Raw genomic sequence first — 17130 nt, 5'->3', positions numbered from 1 at the left:
TTCCCATACCTTTTTGCGGATCTATATAATTAAACTCCCCTTTTTTTTCTTCCTGTTGATAAAATTGCCTCAGGATAATTTAGATAGTTTCAGTAGGAAGAGGGCGGAAAAAAGTGCTAAGAGCCACTTGGAAAGCAGTTCAATAAGAAAAATGAAATATTAAACACAGCGTGATTCAAACTCGCATTCCCCATCCAAGATTAACCTCCGCATAATGATGAGAAATAAATACTGAATTTTCCCTTTCAGTTTATGGATGATGAGTATCCTCTTCTGTTATATCCCTTTGACAAAATTCATCAGATTTTGCCCTCTGTTCTGGAGCTCAGAGACAGAAATAATTGACAAAACAAAAATCCTACTTTAAAAGAAATATAAATATCTGAGCAAAACTGAAGCTCGCTATCTTTACACATTTAAGGAACACAAAAAAACATACCACATTAATGCACAGAATTGCTTGACTTCCAAGTGTCTACAGAATTTTAGCAGTACTCTGGGTAATAACTTTTATCCCCAGGATTAGCATTCACAACAGGTAACAGACATTACAAGAATAAAACCACATATTAAACTGATAAATGACAAGGTAAGCCCTCATGCATATTGAAGAAACGTTAAGATATTAAGATTTATTATTCACAGAGAATCATCATCATTAATTGGCATTTGTGTTTTATGTCTGTCACTTCGCAGCTGTCTAACTATTCAAAACTTATGTGTGACAGGTTGTGCAGATACAGAGTGTACTTTTAAAAGTGGAGCCTGCAATGAAGACAGATCTGCAAGAAAGGGTCCAAATCTTCCAAACTGATGTTCAGAATTTTTACCAAGACTATGATTCAAAGTAAGTGATGGAGGAAAACATTATGTGATAGGAAATAGAACAACTTCATGTAATGTAGACAATACTCTCGGGGAACGGAACTGTCAATTTAAAATAACTTGCTTCTTGCATATCTCACCACTTCCCTATTTTGATGGATTCATGGGCAGAATTCTCCGGCCGTTGGGATTCTATTTTCTTGCCGGCAGCGCACACCCACCCACGGGTTTCTGGCGGTGTGGGGCGGCTTCAATGGGAAATCCCATTGACAGGCAACGGGAACAGAAAGTCGTGCTGCCAGCTAACGGTGTGCCGCCGAGAAACACGTGGCTGGGCGACCGGAGAATCCCGCCCAACGTTTCTCCTACTGGAATCTAACTGTAGTCGATATGCTGAACCAATGTAATCGTTGAGAGGTCGTAGTGTGGAAATTAATTTAGCTTTTTTGGTAAGCTGATCATGAGCTTTTCTTTCTTTTTTTAATGAATCCTTTTCAAGTTTTACTGTTGTGATAGTACAGGAAGTGCATTTAAAAGACAACATTAGCTCCTTAAGGGTTCTCCAAACAATTGTAGCAACAGACAAGGCATAGACCCCTACAGTGCAGAAAGAGGCCATTTGGCCCATTGAGTCACCACTGACACTCTGTAAGAGCACTCCAACCCAGGCCCAATCCCCCACCCTATCTCTGTAACCCCACCTTGGGACAACTTTGCGTATCCAATCCACCCAACTTGCACATCTTTAGACTGTGTGAGGAAACGGGAGCAGCCGGGGGAAACCCACACAGACACAAGAAGAATGTGCAAACTTCACACAGTCACCCGAGATCGAAATCGAACCCGGGTCCCATGCGCGGTGAGGCAGCAGTGCTAGCCACTGTGCCCACGCCCCATCTGGCATAAGAGATGTAAAGACAAGTTTCTGAAGTTTTTTTGGGGTATAAAGCATATATCAGGGGCTGGTTTAGCACAGTGGACTAAGACAATGCACAACAAGACCAGCAGCGCGGGTTCAATTCCCGTTCCAGCCTCCCCGAACAGGCGCCGGAATGTGGCGACTAGGGGCTTTTCACTGTAACTTCACTGAAGTCTACTTGTGACAATAAGCGATTATTATCATGATTATTATATACATTTTTTTCTGAATAAAAGTGTTCTGATTTTGAATCTGTCTCAAATTATCTTGGAGTTAGCAGTGTGAGTCATTCTGTAAGCACCCCGTATACCTCGTATTCAAGAGTGTGCTTATACTTCCTAATATCTTAACATGTGATTAAGAAACCCGGATAAAATAATAGGTGTTCTTTGTGATCTGGAGTGGATACATGACTTTAACATGTGCCTCAAATGTCCTTCCATAATATTTCAGTAAGAAGACTGAAAGCAGTTTAGTGAAGTGAGATAAGATATGAATCATTGAGCTGCTTTACTTTACAGCCATTAAGTGAACATACAATTTAACAGTTGTAATCTCAAGTGACTTAGCTTCAAACCCTTCTTTAAGAATGAGGAAAGTAATAAAGTAAGCAGCCCTGTCGCAATCACTGATCTAAACAGTACTTCATTTCGTCTGTCCCAGCATTGAAGGAGGCTAAGGCTTACACACATTTGTTTGGCACTGGAAACCCTTCTAGGCTTTGTTGGCTGACTTTAAACATGGCTTTTTCTCTTTTGTCTGTTACTCCTGATCATGTGAGGTGAGTAAAGTGTCCCTGAAATTTCTTCCCTATTCAATAATTTACCAGAAGACTTGTCAATAAAACAAGGAATCTAACAAGAATGGAATACTGACAGGGTGGCTCATGAGAATAGAGCATGCCAATAATAACAGGTGTGCACCTTTGTAAGAAGCCCGAGAGGAGATAATGAATTAACTCTTTGCTTTGTTCATTGTGTGGCACTAGAGTTATGTATCTGAATCATTAACAAACAATGGGCAGCACGGTGGCACAGTGGTTAGCACTGCTGCCTCACAGCTCCAGGGACCCTGGTTCAATTCCAGACTTGGGTGACTGTCTGTGTGGAGTTTGCACTTTCTCCCTGTGTCTGCGTGGGTTTTCTCTGGGTGCTCCAGTTTCCTCCCACAGTCCAAAAATGTGCAGGTTATGTGAAATGGCTATGATAAGTTGCCCCTTAGTTTCCAAAAGGTTAGGTGGGGTTACTGGGATAGGATTGAAATTCCAAGCGCCGGTGCAGGCCTGATGGGCTGAATGGCCTCCTTCTGCACTGTAAATTATATGACTCTATGACTTTGATAGTGAATTGTTGATGTTCGCTGTCCTTCCCCCTCTGAAGCTGAACACAACTTCAGGCATGTCAGGCATGCTGGAATTAGCATGAAAATCATGAAATTGCATCTGTTGCACCAGGTTCGAACATATGCTGCGCTGTGACTCTTCCCAGAGCCAGCAACGGTGAAATCAGTAAAAACGTCAACTTTCCTGTCTCCACATTGCTCATTAAAAAGCTGCACCTTGTTCAATCAGATGTAACTGGGTTTTTAATAAGAACATAAGAACATAAGAACTAGGAGGAGGAGTAGGCCATCTGATCCCTCGAGCCTGCTCCGCCATTCAATGAGATCATGGCTGATCTTTTGTGGACTCAGCTCCACTTTCCGGCCCGAACACCATAACCCTTAGTCCCTTTATTCTTCAAAAAACTACCTATCTTTATCTTAAAAACATTTAATGAAGGAGCCTCTATTACTTCACTGGGCAAGGAATTCCATAGATTCACAACACTTTGGGTGAAGAAGTTCCTCCTAAATTCCATCCTAAATCTACTTCCCCTTATTTTGAGGCTATGCCCCCTAGTTCTGCTTTCACCCGCCAGTGGAAACAGCCTGCCCGCATCTATCCTGCCCGCATCTATCCTATCTATTCCCTTCATAATTTTATATGTGTCGATAAGATCCCCCCTCATCCTTCTAAATTCCAACGAGTACAGTCCCAGTCTACTCAACCTCTCCTCATAATCCAGCCCCTTCAGCTCTGGGATTAACTTAGTGAATCTCCTCTGCACACCCTCCAGTGCCAGTATGTCCTTTCTCAAGTAAGGAGACCAAAACTGAACACAATACTCCAGGTGTGGCCTCACTAACACCTTTCACAATTGCAGCATAACCTCCCTAGTCTTAAACTCCATCCCTCTAGCAATGAAGGACAAACTTCCATTTGCCTTCTTAATCACCTGTTGCACCTGTAAACCAACTTTTTGAGACTCATGCACTAGCACACACAGGTCTCTCTGCACAGCAGCATGTTTTAATATTTTATCATTTAAATAATAATCCCTTTTGCTGTTATTCTTACCAAAATGGGTAACCTCACATTTGTCAACATTGTTTTCCATCTGCCAGACCCTCGCCCATTCAGTTAGCCTATCCAAATCCCTCTGCAGACTTCCAGTATCCTCGGCACTTTTTGCTTTACCACTCATCTTAGTGTCGTCTGCAAACTTGGACACATTGCCCTTGGTCCCCAACTCCAAATCATCTATGTAAATTGTGAACAATTGTGGACCCAACACTGATCCCTGAGGGACACCACTAGCTACTGATTGCCAACCAGAGAAACACCCATTAATCCCCACTCTTTGCTTTCTATTAATTAACCAATCCTCTATCCATGCTACTACTTTCCCCTTAATGCCATGCATCTTTATCTTATGCAGCAACCTTTTGTGTGGCACCTTGTCAAAGGCTTTCTGGAAATCCAGATATACCACATCCATTGGCTCCCCGTTATCTACCGCACTGTTAATGTCCTCAAGAAATTCCACTAAATTAGTTAGGCCCTTTATGAACCCATGCTGCGTCTGCCCAATGGGACAATTTCCGTCCAGATGCCTTGCTATTTCTTCTTTGATGATAGATTCCAGCATCTTCCCTACTACCGAAGTTAAGCTCACTGGCCTATAATTACCCGCTTTCTGCCTACCTCCTTTTTTAAACAGTGGTGTCACGTTTGCTAATTTCCAATCTGCCGGGACCACCCCACAGTCTAGTGAATTTTGGTAAATTATCACTAGTGCATTTGCAATTTCCCTAGACATCTTTTTTAGCACTCTGGGATGCATTCCATCAGGGCCAGGAGACTTGTCTATCTTTAGCCCCATTAGCTTGCCCATCACTACATCCTTAGTGATAACAATCCTCTCAACGTCCTCACCTGTCATAGCCTCATTTCCATCAGTCACTGGCATGTTATTTGTGTCTTCCACTGTGAAGACCGACCCAAAAAACCTGTTCAGTTCCTCAGCTATTTCCTCATCTCCCATTATTAAATCTCCCTTCTCATCCTCTAAAGTACCAATATTTACCTTAGCCACTCTTTTGTTTGGGGGTGGGGTTCTGTAAACGTCCCTTCATGCAATTTTTGGTTGATGATTTTGAAAAGATAAACAGCACAAAAACAGGCCATTCAGCCCAGCCAGTCCATGTTGGTGATAATGCTGCTCTTGAGCTTTCTCCCATCTTTTCCCATCTACTATTGTAAGCTACTATTCCTGCCTCCCTAATATACGTGTCTAGTTTGCACTTCCACGTATCTACACCCATTCACTTGAACCACTCCCTGTAGCAGCGGGTTACACATTCCTACCACTCTTTGTGTGACAAAGGACTGGATTCTCCCACCCCGCCCACCGCCTGAATGCCACAGGCGAGCCGCATACAATGGAGAACTGCATTGACCTCGGGTGGGATTCTCCGGTTGCCGGGTGAACACGGCCGGAGAGTCCTGCCCAAAGTTTTTCTGAATTTTTTATTGGATTACTTGGTGACTATCTCATTTTGATGGCCTCTAGTTATGCTTTTCCACAGAAGAGAAAATATGGGGTGCAATCTAATGGAAAAAAAGTGTCCGTTCTGGGCGCCAGCTAAGGGCACTCTATTTTTTCAGGCCTCAATGGAGAATGTCCAGCCAAAGTGGGCACTCAGCTGCATTTCCTGCACAGCTGCATTTCCTGCACAGAGGAGCTCCACTCGCCAGTGCATAAATGGTGCATCGATCTCTTGACCCCCCCCCCCCCAACCCGATTCCCAAATGCCACAACTTATTTTTTGGGGGGTCCCTGAGCCCCCCGCACCCCACCTCATATGTGCTGGGCACCCAGGCCTGATCCCCGACAGCCTGACAGTGCAACGTGGGGACCACGGCAGTGCCAGGATAGCAGCCAGGTGGCACTACATGGCGCCCAGGTGGCTCTGCCACAGTGAAAGGCTGGCAGTGCCAAGGTGCCTGGGTAGCATCAGCCTAGGTGCCAGCCTGCCCAGATGCCAACTACCCGGGGGCCTCTGATCGACTGGGTGACCCTCAAGTACCGGTCCGCCCTTTTGTGGGGACCAGTGTTAAACAGCGCCCAGCTGGGGTCTCTATGGCGAGGCCGGTAGATCCTGGGAGCCGGTTAGATCTGGTGTCAACAGAGTTTAAGGTCACTGAACTCTGCAAGCCTGGGTCCTGCCCATTGTGGGCGAGATTCAAATTGCGACATCTCGAGAGATCTCATTAGATCACGCAAGGCGTAACAACCATCGGGAAACTACGGTTTCCCATCGGCAGCATGGTAGCACAATGGTTAGCACAGCTGCCTCACTGCGCAAGGGGTCCGGGTTCGATTCCCACCTTGGGTGACTGTCTGTGTGGAGTTTGCAGGTTCTCCCCGAGTCTGCGTGGGTTTCCTCCAGGTGCTTCGGTTTCCTCTCACAGGCCAAAGGGTTGTAGGTTAGATGGATTATCCATGATAAATTGCCCCTTAGTGTCCAAAGGATAGTGGGGTTGCAGGAGAGTGGGCCTAGATAGGGTGCTCTTTCAGAGGTTCAGGGCAGACTCAATGGGCCAAATGGCCTCCTTCTGCACTGTAGGGATTCTATGATTCTATGAGATGATTCTAAACCCGGAAGAGGCTTCTCGCGAGATTTACTTGCTGCGTCCTGTCCTGATTCCGGTGGGACGTGATCGGTAAATCGCACCAATTTTCTCTGCTTTCACTCTGTCAAAACCTTTCATAGTTTTAAATCACCCCTCAGTCTTCTTTTTTTAAGGAAGAATTGTAAAACCTCTCTGTACCTACTGCGGTGCCTCCATACCCTTCCTCTAATATAATCTGTAGAAATGCATGCAGTATTATATAAGTGTTATCGAACCAAGGTCTGATACAGATTTAGCATAAATTCCTTACGTTTCAGTTCTGACTCTATGGAAATAAAACCTGCTGCTTGGTTTGCTCTTCCTGTGGCCTTGCCAAACTGTAGCAAAATATTTGGTGATAGGTGTATTTGTACTCCAAGATCTCCTTGTTCCTCTCTGCCACCTAACACTGCACCTTGCACCTTCCATGTAATAAGTGATCTCCCTATTCACTCCGTGTCATGAACGAGCTGTGAAGAATGTTACAATTATTTGCATTACCACTGTGTTATAACCTGCCTGCTTACCATTGGCTGGGGACTAATGACAATCCCACAATCCTGTGGGAGTATGAGCTTCCCCAATGAGGAGGGCGGAGAAACCATTAGTAAACTCCATGTATAAACAAAGCTGGCCAGTTTGGAACCAGCAGGAAGGAGTACGCAGCAAGGGAAGTTGCTGCTGCTGTTATATATATATATGTTATTGTAAATAAATGTCATTACTTTGTATCCTTAAAACTCATGTTGGATTCTTCGTGGCCCTCACAAAACTGGCGACGAGGGTTAAAGTGAATAGCTGTCTACACTGCTGAAGCCACCTCCCCGAATTTTAGTTGGATACAGGTTGGAAGTTGCTTTCTATTTACCATGCCACTGTACGGACGTTTGGATGTTTTTGATGCTGCGCTGGAAAGCTGGAACCAGTACGCACAACGGATGCGTTACTATTTCCGGGCAAACAATATCACCGAAAACGAGCGCCAGGTGGTCATATTGCTCACCGCCTGCGGCCCGCATACGTTTGGGGTGATTAGGAGCCTTACGTACCCAGCTGCGCCGGACACCAAAACGTTTGATGAACTTGTGAATATAGTGGGGCAACATTTTAACCCAACCCCGTCCACGATAGTCCAGCATTACCGGTTTAATACCGCTGAGAGGACCCCTGGAAAATCCCTTGCCGATTTTCTATCCAGGCTACGCAGGATTGCGGAGTACCGTGACTATGGTAAGACCTTGTCAGAAATGTTACGCGACCGTTTGGTTTGCGGTATTAACAATGCGGCCACCCAGAGAAAGTTGTTAGCTGAGCCAACATTGACTTTTCAACAGGCCATTCACATAGCATTGTCCCGAGAGAGTGCAGACCGTGGAGTGCAGGAGCTACAGGGAATGGAAGTGCATGCCTTGGAGCGCAACCCCTTCCGTCCGAAAACGTACCCCCGCACTCCTGCGGTACCTTGGGCGAGGCGATGTCCGGACCGACGCCAGTGGCCGTCGGACATTCCTCCCTGAAGGGAGCGTTATCCAGAACCAATGGATGAGGAGCCATGTCCGTGTCAGACTTGTAGGCGCCGACCCCGTCGCGGACGCCGGTCCTGGGGGCGCCAGAGGCGCCGTCGTTCCGACCGAAACTGGGACCAGCCCAGGGGCCGTACCTTCCATGTGGATGAACCTGCGGCGACTACTCCTGAGGACGTGGAGACGGAGGACGACTGCCTGCAGCTGCATTGTGTGGCAGCTCCCCGTGTGGCCCCCATTAAGGTGACAGTACAGGTCAATGGTCACCCGCTTGAGATGGAGTTGGACACTGGCGCAGCGGTCTCCGTGATCGCCCAGAGGACATTCGACCGCATCAAGCAGGGTATACAGACCCTTAAATTAACCGACTCACAGGCCAGGTTGGCCACCTACACGGGTGACCCACTGGACATTGCAGGAACTACAATGACCCCTGTTGTTTATGGACGCCAGGAGGGGCGTTTACCACTTATCGTGGTGCGCGGCCATGTGCCCAGCCTGTTGGGTCGGGACTGGTTGCGGCATTTGTGGTTGCAGTGGCAGCACATCCTCCAAATAGTTTCTGGAGGGTTGACTGAGGTGCTAGGATGATACCCAGATGTATTCCAGCCTGGTTTGGGGAAAATAAAAGGGGTCGTAGCCCGTATCCAAGTCGAACCAGGAGCCACGCCGCGCTATTTCCGGGCGCGCCCGGTGCCTTGCGCCTTGCTCACAGTAGGTAGAAGGGGAGCTCACTCGTTTGGAGAGTTTGGTTATTATCAGGCCCGTACGTTTTGCTGACTGGGCAGCATCAATTGTACCTGTAATGAAGCCAGATGCCACAGTTGGCTTGTGTAGCGACTATAAACTTACAGTGAATACGGCTTTCCGACTCGACCGATATCCAATGCCTCGCATAGAGGATCTCTACGTGAAGCTTGCAGGCGGACTCTCGTTCACAAAATTAGATATGAGTCACGCCTACCTACAGTTGGAGCTGGACCTTGCGTCCCGACCATATGTAACGATTAATACACACCGGGGCCTGTATGAATATACACGGTTGCCTTTTGGAGTATCCTCTGCCTGCGCTATTTTTCAACGTGTTATGGAGGGCATTTTGAGAGGTTTACCACGTTTCGCTGTCTACTCAGACGACGTTTTGATTACAGGGACTTCGGAGCAGGAACATTTGGAAAATCTGGAGGCTGTCCTTAGATGCTTTTCGGAGGCTGGAGTCCGTTTACGTCACACAAAGTGCGTATTTTAGGCAAAGGAAGTAGTCTACCTAGGTTATCGGGTGGACCGCGAAGGTTTGCACCCCGTTGCAGAGAAGGTGCGTGCGATTCAACAGGCCCCCGCCCCGACTGACACTTCGCATCTTCGTTCTTTTCTTGGTCTCGTAAACTATTACGGGAAGTTACTCCCCAATCTGGCAACTACGCTGGCCCCGTTGCACCTTCTGCTAAAGAAAAATCACACCTGGGTTTGGGGTCAGCCGCAAGAAACCGCTTTCCGGCGGGTAAAGCAACAATTGTCATCGTCTGGGTTACTAACCCACTATGATCCTGGAAAGCCTTTGCTCGTCACATGTGATGCATCCCCGTATGGTATTGGCGCCGTCCTGTCCCACAAGATGGAGAACGGGGCCGAGTGATCGATAGCTTTCGCCTCCCGCACATTGACTGCAGCGGAGAAAAAGTATGCGCAGATCGAGAAGGAGGGCCTGGCAGTGGTTTTTGCGGTTAAACGCTTCCACCAGTACGTGTATGGCCGCCATTTCACTATCGTGACTGATCGTAAGGCTCTGTTGGGACTTTTCAGAGAGGATAAGCCAATACCGCCCATTGCTTCCGCACGGATCCAGGGCTGGGCTTTGTTGCTTGCTGCATATGAGTATTCTCTGGAGCACAAACCAGGAACGCAGATAGCGAATGCCGACGCACTGAGCCGATTGCCTTTATCGACCGTCCCCATGTCGACCCCCACGACCGGTGAGGTGGTTGCAACCCTAAATTTTATGGACACCTTGCCTGTCACGGCATCACAGATCCGTGAGTGGACCCAGACGGAGCCAGTCCTGTCAAAGGTTCGGCACATAGTCCTGTATGGTGGGCAGCATAGACAGCTCCCAGGCGAGTTGCGGGCATTTTCCTCCAAGCTGTCAGAATTCAGCGTGGAAGACGGCATCCTCTTGTGGGGGACGCATGTGATTGTCCTGGAAAAAGGCCAGGAACTGATACTAAGAGACTTGCACAATGGGCATCCAGGCGTGACCAAAATGAAAATCGTGGCCCGGAGTTATGTCTGGTGACCAGGCCTCAACACTGACATTGAGAAGATGGCCCAAAACTGCTCCATTTGCCAGGAGCATCAGAAGCTTCCACCAGCCGCCCCCCTACATCACTGGGAATGGCCAGGGTGGCCTTGCATGCAGATTTTGCAGGCCCTTTTCAAGGATCCATGTTCCTTCTATTAATCGACGCCCACTCTAAATGGCTAGAGGTGCATAAGATGCAGGGGACAACGTCCTGCGCAACAATTGAAAAGATGCGTTTGTCTTTTAGTACGCATGGCCTCCCCGAGGTGCTGGTCACGGATAACGGCACTCCATTCACGAGTGAGGAGTTTGCGAGGTTCATAAAGGTGAACGGCATACGCCATATCCGCACTGCCACTTACCACCCGGCTTCAAATGGGTTGGCAGAGCGCGCAGTGCAGTCATTCAAAAGAGGCCTAAAGAAGCAGTCTTCCGGATCAATGGACACGAGACTGGCTCGCTTTTTGTTTACGTATAGGATCACTCCCCATGCGGTGACAGGGGTAGCTCCCGCAGAACTCCTAATGGGCCGGAGACTTTGCACCCGCCTTAGTATGGTTTCCCCGGACATTGGCGCAAAAGTACGCCGCACACAAGAACGGCAGGGACAGGGATCTTCTCGGCATCGGCCGATTCGGCAGCTTGCGCTCGGTGACCCAGTGTTCGTTCGGAATTGTGCTGGTGGTGCCCAGTGGGTTCCTGGCGTAATCTCTTGCCAAACGGGCCCTATATCTTACCAAGTGCAAGTCCAGGGTCGTCTCCAGTGCAAACATGTAGACCACGTTCGGGCCAGAAGATTATCCCCTCCAAGGATTCCCCGCCCCCGGAGCTCATTTCTACAGCCGCAGAGACCAGAGACAAGGGAAGGTAGTCCTCACAATCTTCCTCTGGTGCCTCACTCAAAGCCTGCGCAGGTCGTTACAGAACCGAATGGAGATAGAGACACTGACACGATGGAGGCACCAGACTCTGACTCCGAGATGGAGACACAGGACGCATCAGAGGGGGAATCCTCGGGTCCACGGGCCGTGGGTGTACAACCGTTACGCCGTTCATCGCGGAAGCGCCGGTCTCCGTCTCGTTACACGCCGCCTGATTCAGCGCCGCGTGCAAATGGTGTCCGGCCTGCGGCAAAATGAGTCCGACGCCCTCCTTCGCCAGGGTCTTCGGTGGATTCCTTGGACTTTGGGGGGGAGGGATGGTATAACCTGCCTGCTTACCATTGGCTGTGGACTAATGACAATCCCACAATCCTGTGGGAGTATGAGCTTCCCCAATGAGGAGGGCGTAGAAACCATTAGTAAACTCCATGTATAAATAAAGCTGGCCAGTTTGGAACCAGCAGGAAGGAGTGTGCAGCAAGGAAAGTTGCTGCTGCTGTTATATATATATATATGTTATTGTAAATAAATGTTATTACTTTGTATCCTTAAAACTCGTGCTGGATTCTTCGTGGCCCTCACAAAACACTGCAATGGTGAAAGAGGTGAAATTCCCGCTAGAGAGATCCCTCATTTACTCAGCAAAACTTACCTCGTTGACAGCGGCAAATACCCTTCATCACTGACTGCGAAATCCAGTCCAGTGTGTTTTTGTGGCTGTAACATGTGGTTATAAGGTGACTCTTAAACCTGTATGCACCCTCTATAATTTAAAATACATCACTCATATTGTAGCCATCTGGGATGGCCACTTCCCGATTACAAAATGGACACTTTGCAAAGATTGCAGGGAAAATGGACAATACTGAGAAAGCAAGCAGGTGCAGGGTTTGTCCGTTGATTGGAGCCGTAGCTCCCAGACAAGACCGATACTGCAAACCATTATCATACTAATGAGCCATCCCCGGGAACAAAAGAGTAACATTTAAGTAAACGATACCAAGGCAGACACGCCGGCGCCAGAGGAGACCAGAACAAAGCAGGCCAACGGCCACCTAGGACACGCCCAGAAATCAGGGCACCCACCCCTCTATTGGAGGAAATCGATAAAAACGATTGGGAAACGGCCCAATTAATTGGGGCCAAGTTTAAGGCCCGCCCAAAAGCACGCGAAGCCCCTTTTGGGTATAAGAAGAATCCCCCGAGAGAGAATTGCTCTCTTGTGGCCCCGGCTCTCACCAAAGAGAGACCTGCCCAACAGCAACATCAGAACAAGTAAGTCCAAGGTCAACGCACGCTACGAGACAGACGCTCTTAGGTGTTATTCCGTACCACTTCGACCTCAGCAGCCTCAGAACCGAACAAAGACCATTGTTCCTCTGACTGAGTGGGCGCCCGAAGATAAGCATAGCCTTTTAGTAATAGTGATAGTTTAGTTTGTAGAGTTTTATGCATGAGTATATTTGACTGTGTGTAAATAAATGAACATTGAGTTTGAACTTACTAACTGGTGTATCGAGTATTTGATCAGTATTCGGTTTTGAAACTTGTGGCGGTATCGAGAGATACCTGGCGACTCGAGAGCAAACGTAATTAGAATTAAGGAAGGCGACCATATTGGCTTCCATCTTCAGAGCCAAATTAAGAGAAACACAATTAGCAACAATATGTAACTTATTTGCAAATTCATTGTGTGAAATATGTGATCAAACGACTTCTGGTGGCAACCATGGAGTGAGTGGTTGCACATTTGGTGGTTCCTGCTCAAGATGGCTTTTGTTGGTCCTTCCCCACCCCTATGGGGGGCTTTTTGAGTACAAAAGGTGTGTGAGTGCCCGGGGAAGGTAATACTCCTCTGGTGAGAATGGTGTATGGATCAGAGGATGAGGGGTGCCACGAGAAAGAGAGAGCAGCTGGAGCAGGACAGTTTTCGACGTGCGCCACAGGTTAAGATGGCAGAGGGTAAGGGGGCAGTGCTGCCCACCCAGTGGTCAGTGAAGCAGCTTTTTAAATAATAAATTCTTGCAGCAAAGGAAGGAAGCCCCGGCAGACCTGGCTAAGGTGGTGGAGCCGCTCAGAGCAGCAATTGAGAAAGTGGTGCCGTGGTTGGAGGCTCAGGGCCTGGAGATACAAAAGGTGGAGGAGGTGGTGGGGGAGCATGAGGAGTGGATGGCCTCATTGGAGACAGAGTTGGGGATGGTGGTGGACAGCCAGAAGAGGCTGAGAGAAATTGGGGTACCTGAAGAATCGATCCGGAAGATAGAATTTGAGGATCGTTGGGATGCCTGAGGGCAACAAGGTAGCGGAGGCCGCCAAGTATATGGCGAGGATGCTGGAGCAGTGAATGGGACAGGGGGCCTTTGACCGGCCCCTCGAGATGGATCGGGCGCGCAAGGCGCTGAGGGGGAGGCCGCCTCAGCCTCATCCTCAGCCTTTTGGTTTTTTTTTTTGTTGGCTGGTAGGTGTGAGGAGGGGTGAGCTGGAGGGGGATGGGGAGGTTAGAGGCCATGGGGCCACCATGCTAGCTAGGTGGGCTAGTTAACGGGAGTGAAGTGGGGGGTCATCAGGAAGAAGGCGGGGGGGGGGGGTAATGGGGTTGGTTCTTTGTTTGGGAGGGGGGGAGAGGGAGGGTTGCTGACATGGTGTGTGTGGTTGGTGTTGTGCAGTTGGGAAGGGAGAGATGGTGATGCACATCCAAAGGCATGCCTCGAGGGGCGCTTGATATGGGCCAGGTGCAGGCCCAAGAAGGGGTATGGCTGATCGGCAGGGGAGGGGTCGGGGGGTGGGAGGGCCTACTAGGCTGGGTACGTGGAAAATGTGAGTGAATGGACCAGTTAAACGGTCATGTATGTTCACACATCTGAGGAGTCTAAAGACGGACGTGGTGTTTTTTTACAGGAGGCACACCTCTAGTTGGGGGATCAGACGAGGCTGAGAAGGGGATGGGAGGGGCAGGTGTTCCACTCGGGGCTGGATATGAAGACAAGGGCAGTGGTGGTGTTGACCAATAAGAGCGTGGCGTTTGAGATGGGGAGCATTGAGGCCGATCCGGGGCTAGCTATGTGGTGTTCAGCGGGAAGCTAGAAGGGTCAATTACTAGGGGGCATAGGTTTAAGGTGCGAGGGGCAAAGTTTAGAGGAGATGTACGAGGCACGTTTTTTACACCGAGGGTAGTGGGTGCCTGGAACCCGCTGCCGGAGGAGATGGTGGAAGCAGGGACGATAGTGACGTTTAAGGGACATCTTGACAACTACATGAATAGGATGGGAATAGAGGGATATGGACACCGGAAGTGTAGAAGATTTTAGTTTAGACAGACATCATGATCGGCGCAGGCCTGGAGGGCCGAAGGACCTGTTCCTGTGCTGTACTTTTCTTTGTTCTTTGTTCTTTGGATGCCGATGGCTCTGGTATACGCTTATGCCCCGAATTGGGATAATGTGGATTTTATGAGGCAGGTGTTGGGGAGGATTACGGATTTAGATACGCACCGTTGATTATGGGGGTGATTTTAATACAGACCTGGACTGGTCGAGTCCAGTCCCATCGGCCAGGTACTCCGTTAGCCCAGTGGTGGTGTCGGCTTTGAGGGCATGTGGGCAGTGTAGGTATTACTTGGGGTTAGAGGATATGTCGTTGTGGGTGCCGATTTGCAACAACCATAGGTTTGTGCTGGCGAGACTGGATACAAGGTTCTGGGGTGGCGGCAGGTGGCATTGAGTATTTCAGGGACTTGTTTCTGGGGGGCAAATTTGCAGTGCTGGAGGAGTTGGAGGAATGTATGAGTTGCCCTTGGGGAATGGTTTTAGGTACCTGCAAGGTCGGGATTTTGTGAGGAGAGAGGTGCCGTCGTTCCTGGAGCTGCTGCCTCCGGTGCTGCAAGATTAGCTCTTTTCGCAAGACGGTATAGAATCTATATTAGAATCATAGAATCGTGACAGTGCAGAAGGAGGCCATTTGGCCCATCAAGGTGCACCGTCCCCTACATAGATCCCGATCCTATCCCGGTAACACAGTAACCCCACCCAATCTTTTGGACACTGAGTGGCAATTTAGCTTGCTCAACCCACCTAACCTTTGGACTGTGCAAGGAAACCGGAGCACCCGGAGGAAACCCACTCAGACACGGGGAGAAAGTACCATCTCCACACAGACAGTCACCCAAGGCAGGAATTGAACCCAGGTCCCTGGAGCTGTGAGGCAGCAGTGCTAACCACTCTGCCACCATGCTGCCCTAAATAGGGGAAGGGAAGGTGTTGGATACTTACAAGGAATTGATGGAGAGGGAGGGTGCCCTGGTGGAGAATGTTAAGTGTAAATGGGAGGTGAAGCTGGGAGAGAAAATGGAGCTGGGATATGGGATGAGGCCTTGCGGGGGATGAATGCATCCTCGTTGTGTGCACGGTTCAGCCTCATCCAGTTTAACGTGGTGCGAGAGAGAGGCTGATGCCTCCCTGGTAGCCCGCAATTGATTTTGTTGTGTTGGCGGGACTCGGAGCCACCGAAGGCAGGGGTGTGGGTGAGTGACCTGGCAGAATTCCTGAGGTTGGAGAAGATTAAGTTTGTTATCTGGGGGTCGGGAGAAGGGTTTACCCAGAGGTGGAAACCATTTATTTCTTTAAGGAGGTTTGAGGGGTCAGCAAGGGGAGGGGGGGGGGGGGGTAAAGGGGTTAAAATAATTAAGGTGGGATGTGGCTGGTGGGTCAGTGTTGGGGGGCTGGAAGACTATGGTTGTTTATTGGGTTGATGTGTTCTTCGGATAATCTGTATGTTTATATTTTTGTTGAAAAGCCTTGAATTAAACAATCCTAAAATGTGACAGAAGCAACATGGGAAATAACTGCTTTGGTGAAATGCTGAATGCAGTAAATTGCAGGAGTACGAAAAGATACATGCAAGATGTGTTTTCTTTTTCCGCTAGTTATTGGACGCTGAGCCTAATTATAGCGTATAAACTGCTATCTTTCTGAGTGCAAAGTAGATATAAAATCTGTGACCTTATTGATTTGTATGGTTTGATGTTACACGATGCAGTGTATTTATCAGAGAAGCCATCACAGGGGACATGGTGGCTCTCTTTGAGAGCCAAATGTCTTTCAGAATCCTTGGTTAAGATTTGAGTAAATATGCATTAGTTATTTAGGAATTATTCTTGTCAGGATAGACAGATTTTCAGGTGACCCTTTTTAAGGATCAGTACAATTGAAAGATGGACTAGACCAACCAGGGTGAATTAATCTGTGATGTATTGTGTGGTTTATCTTCATATTGAAGAAGAATTCTTGAAGATAAAGTCAACTTTAGTTGTAACCTGCTGAACAGTTTGTTAGCCCTTATATTTTGCAAACTATTGTCAGTGTAACCCAGTTGCTGGGAAAACATAGTAACTTGTGTTCTTATGTGATTTCTCATTACAGAGGCCCTGGTGTTGAAGGCCTTCCACCTGGAGAAGCTAATGACAGGCTGCAGATCTTCCAGGCAAGCTTTGATGAGCTCTGGCGGAAATTCAACACTTACTCTGGAGGAGAAGAGCTTTTTGGGCTAACTGTTATTGGTAACAATTGTCTCTCTATTATTAATATGTCCGTTGCTAAGTGTTTTACATTTTAAGTAAAATATGTGCCATGCTTTTGCTACAATTGTGTAAAATAACTTTCTCCCAGCAAAAAGAAGTTGAGTTAGTATGG

At 48.2% G+C, this 17130-nt stretch overlaps 1 protein-coding gene across 1 annotated transcript in view; it reads left to right on the top strand.

Annotated features, from left to right (window-relative positions):
• dnah5l (dynein, axonemal, heavy chain 5 like) overlaps positions 1-17130 on the top strand; it is a 585621-nt gene that overhangs the window by 235334 nt on the left and 333157 nt on the right. Inside the window, exons 29-30 of the mRNA XM_072508719.1 lie at positions 729-847; positions 16861-16997. Of these exons, the coding sequence (XP_072364820.1) occupies positions 729-847; positions 16861-16997 (256 nt within the window). The remainder of the gene's footprint in view (positions 1-728; positions 848-16860; positions 16998-17130) is intronic.

Source organism: Scyliorhinus torazame, chromosome 6 (assembly GCF_047496885.1).
Source record: "Scyliorhinus torazame isolate Kashiwa2021f chromosome 6, sScyTor2.1, whole genome shotgun sequence".
NCBI classification, from domain to species: Eukaryota; Metazoa; Chordata; class Chondrichthyes; order Carcharhiniformes; family Scyliorhinidae; genus Scyliorhinus; species Scyliorhinus torazame.
Note: the sequence above shows the minus strand (reverse complement) of the source record. Positions and strands in the feature narration are given on the sequence as shown.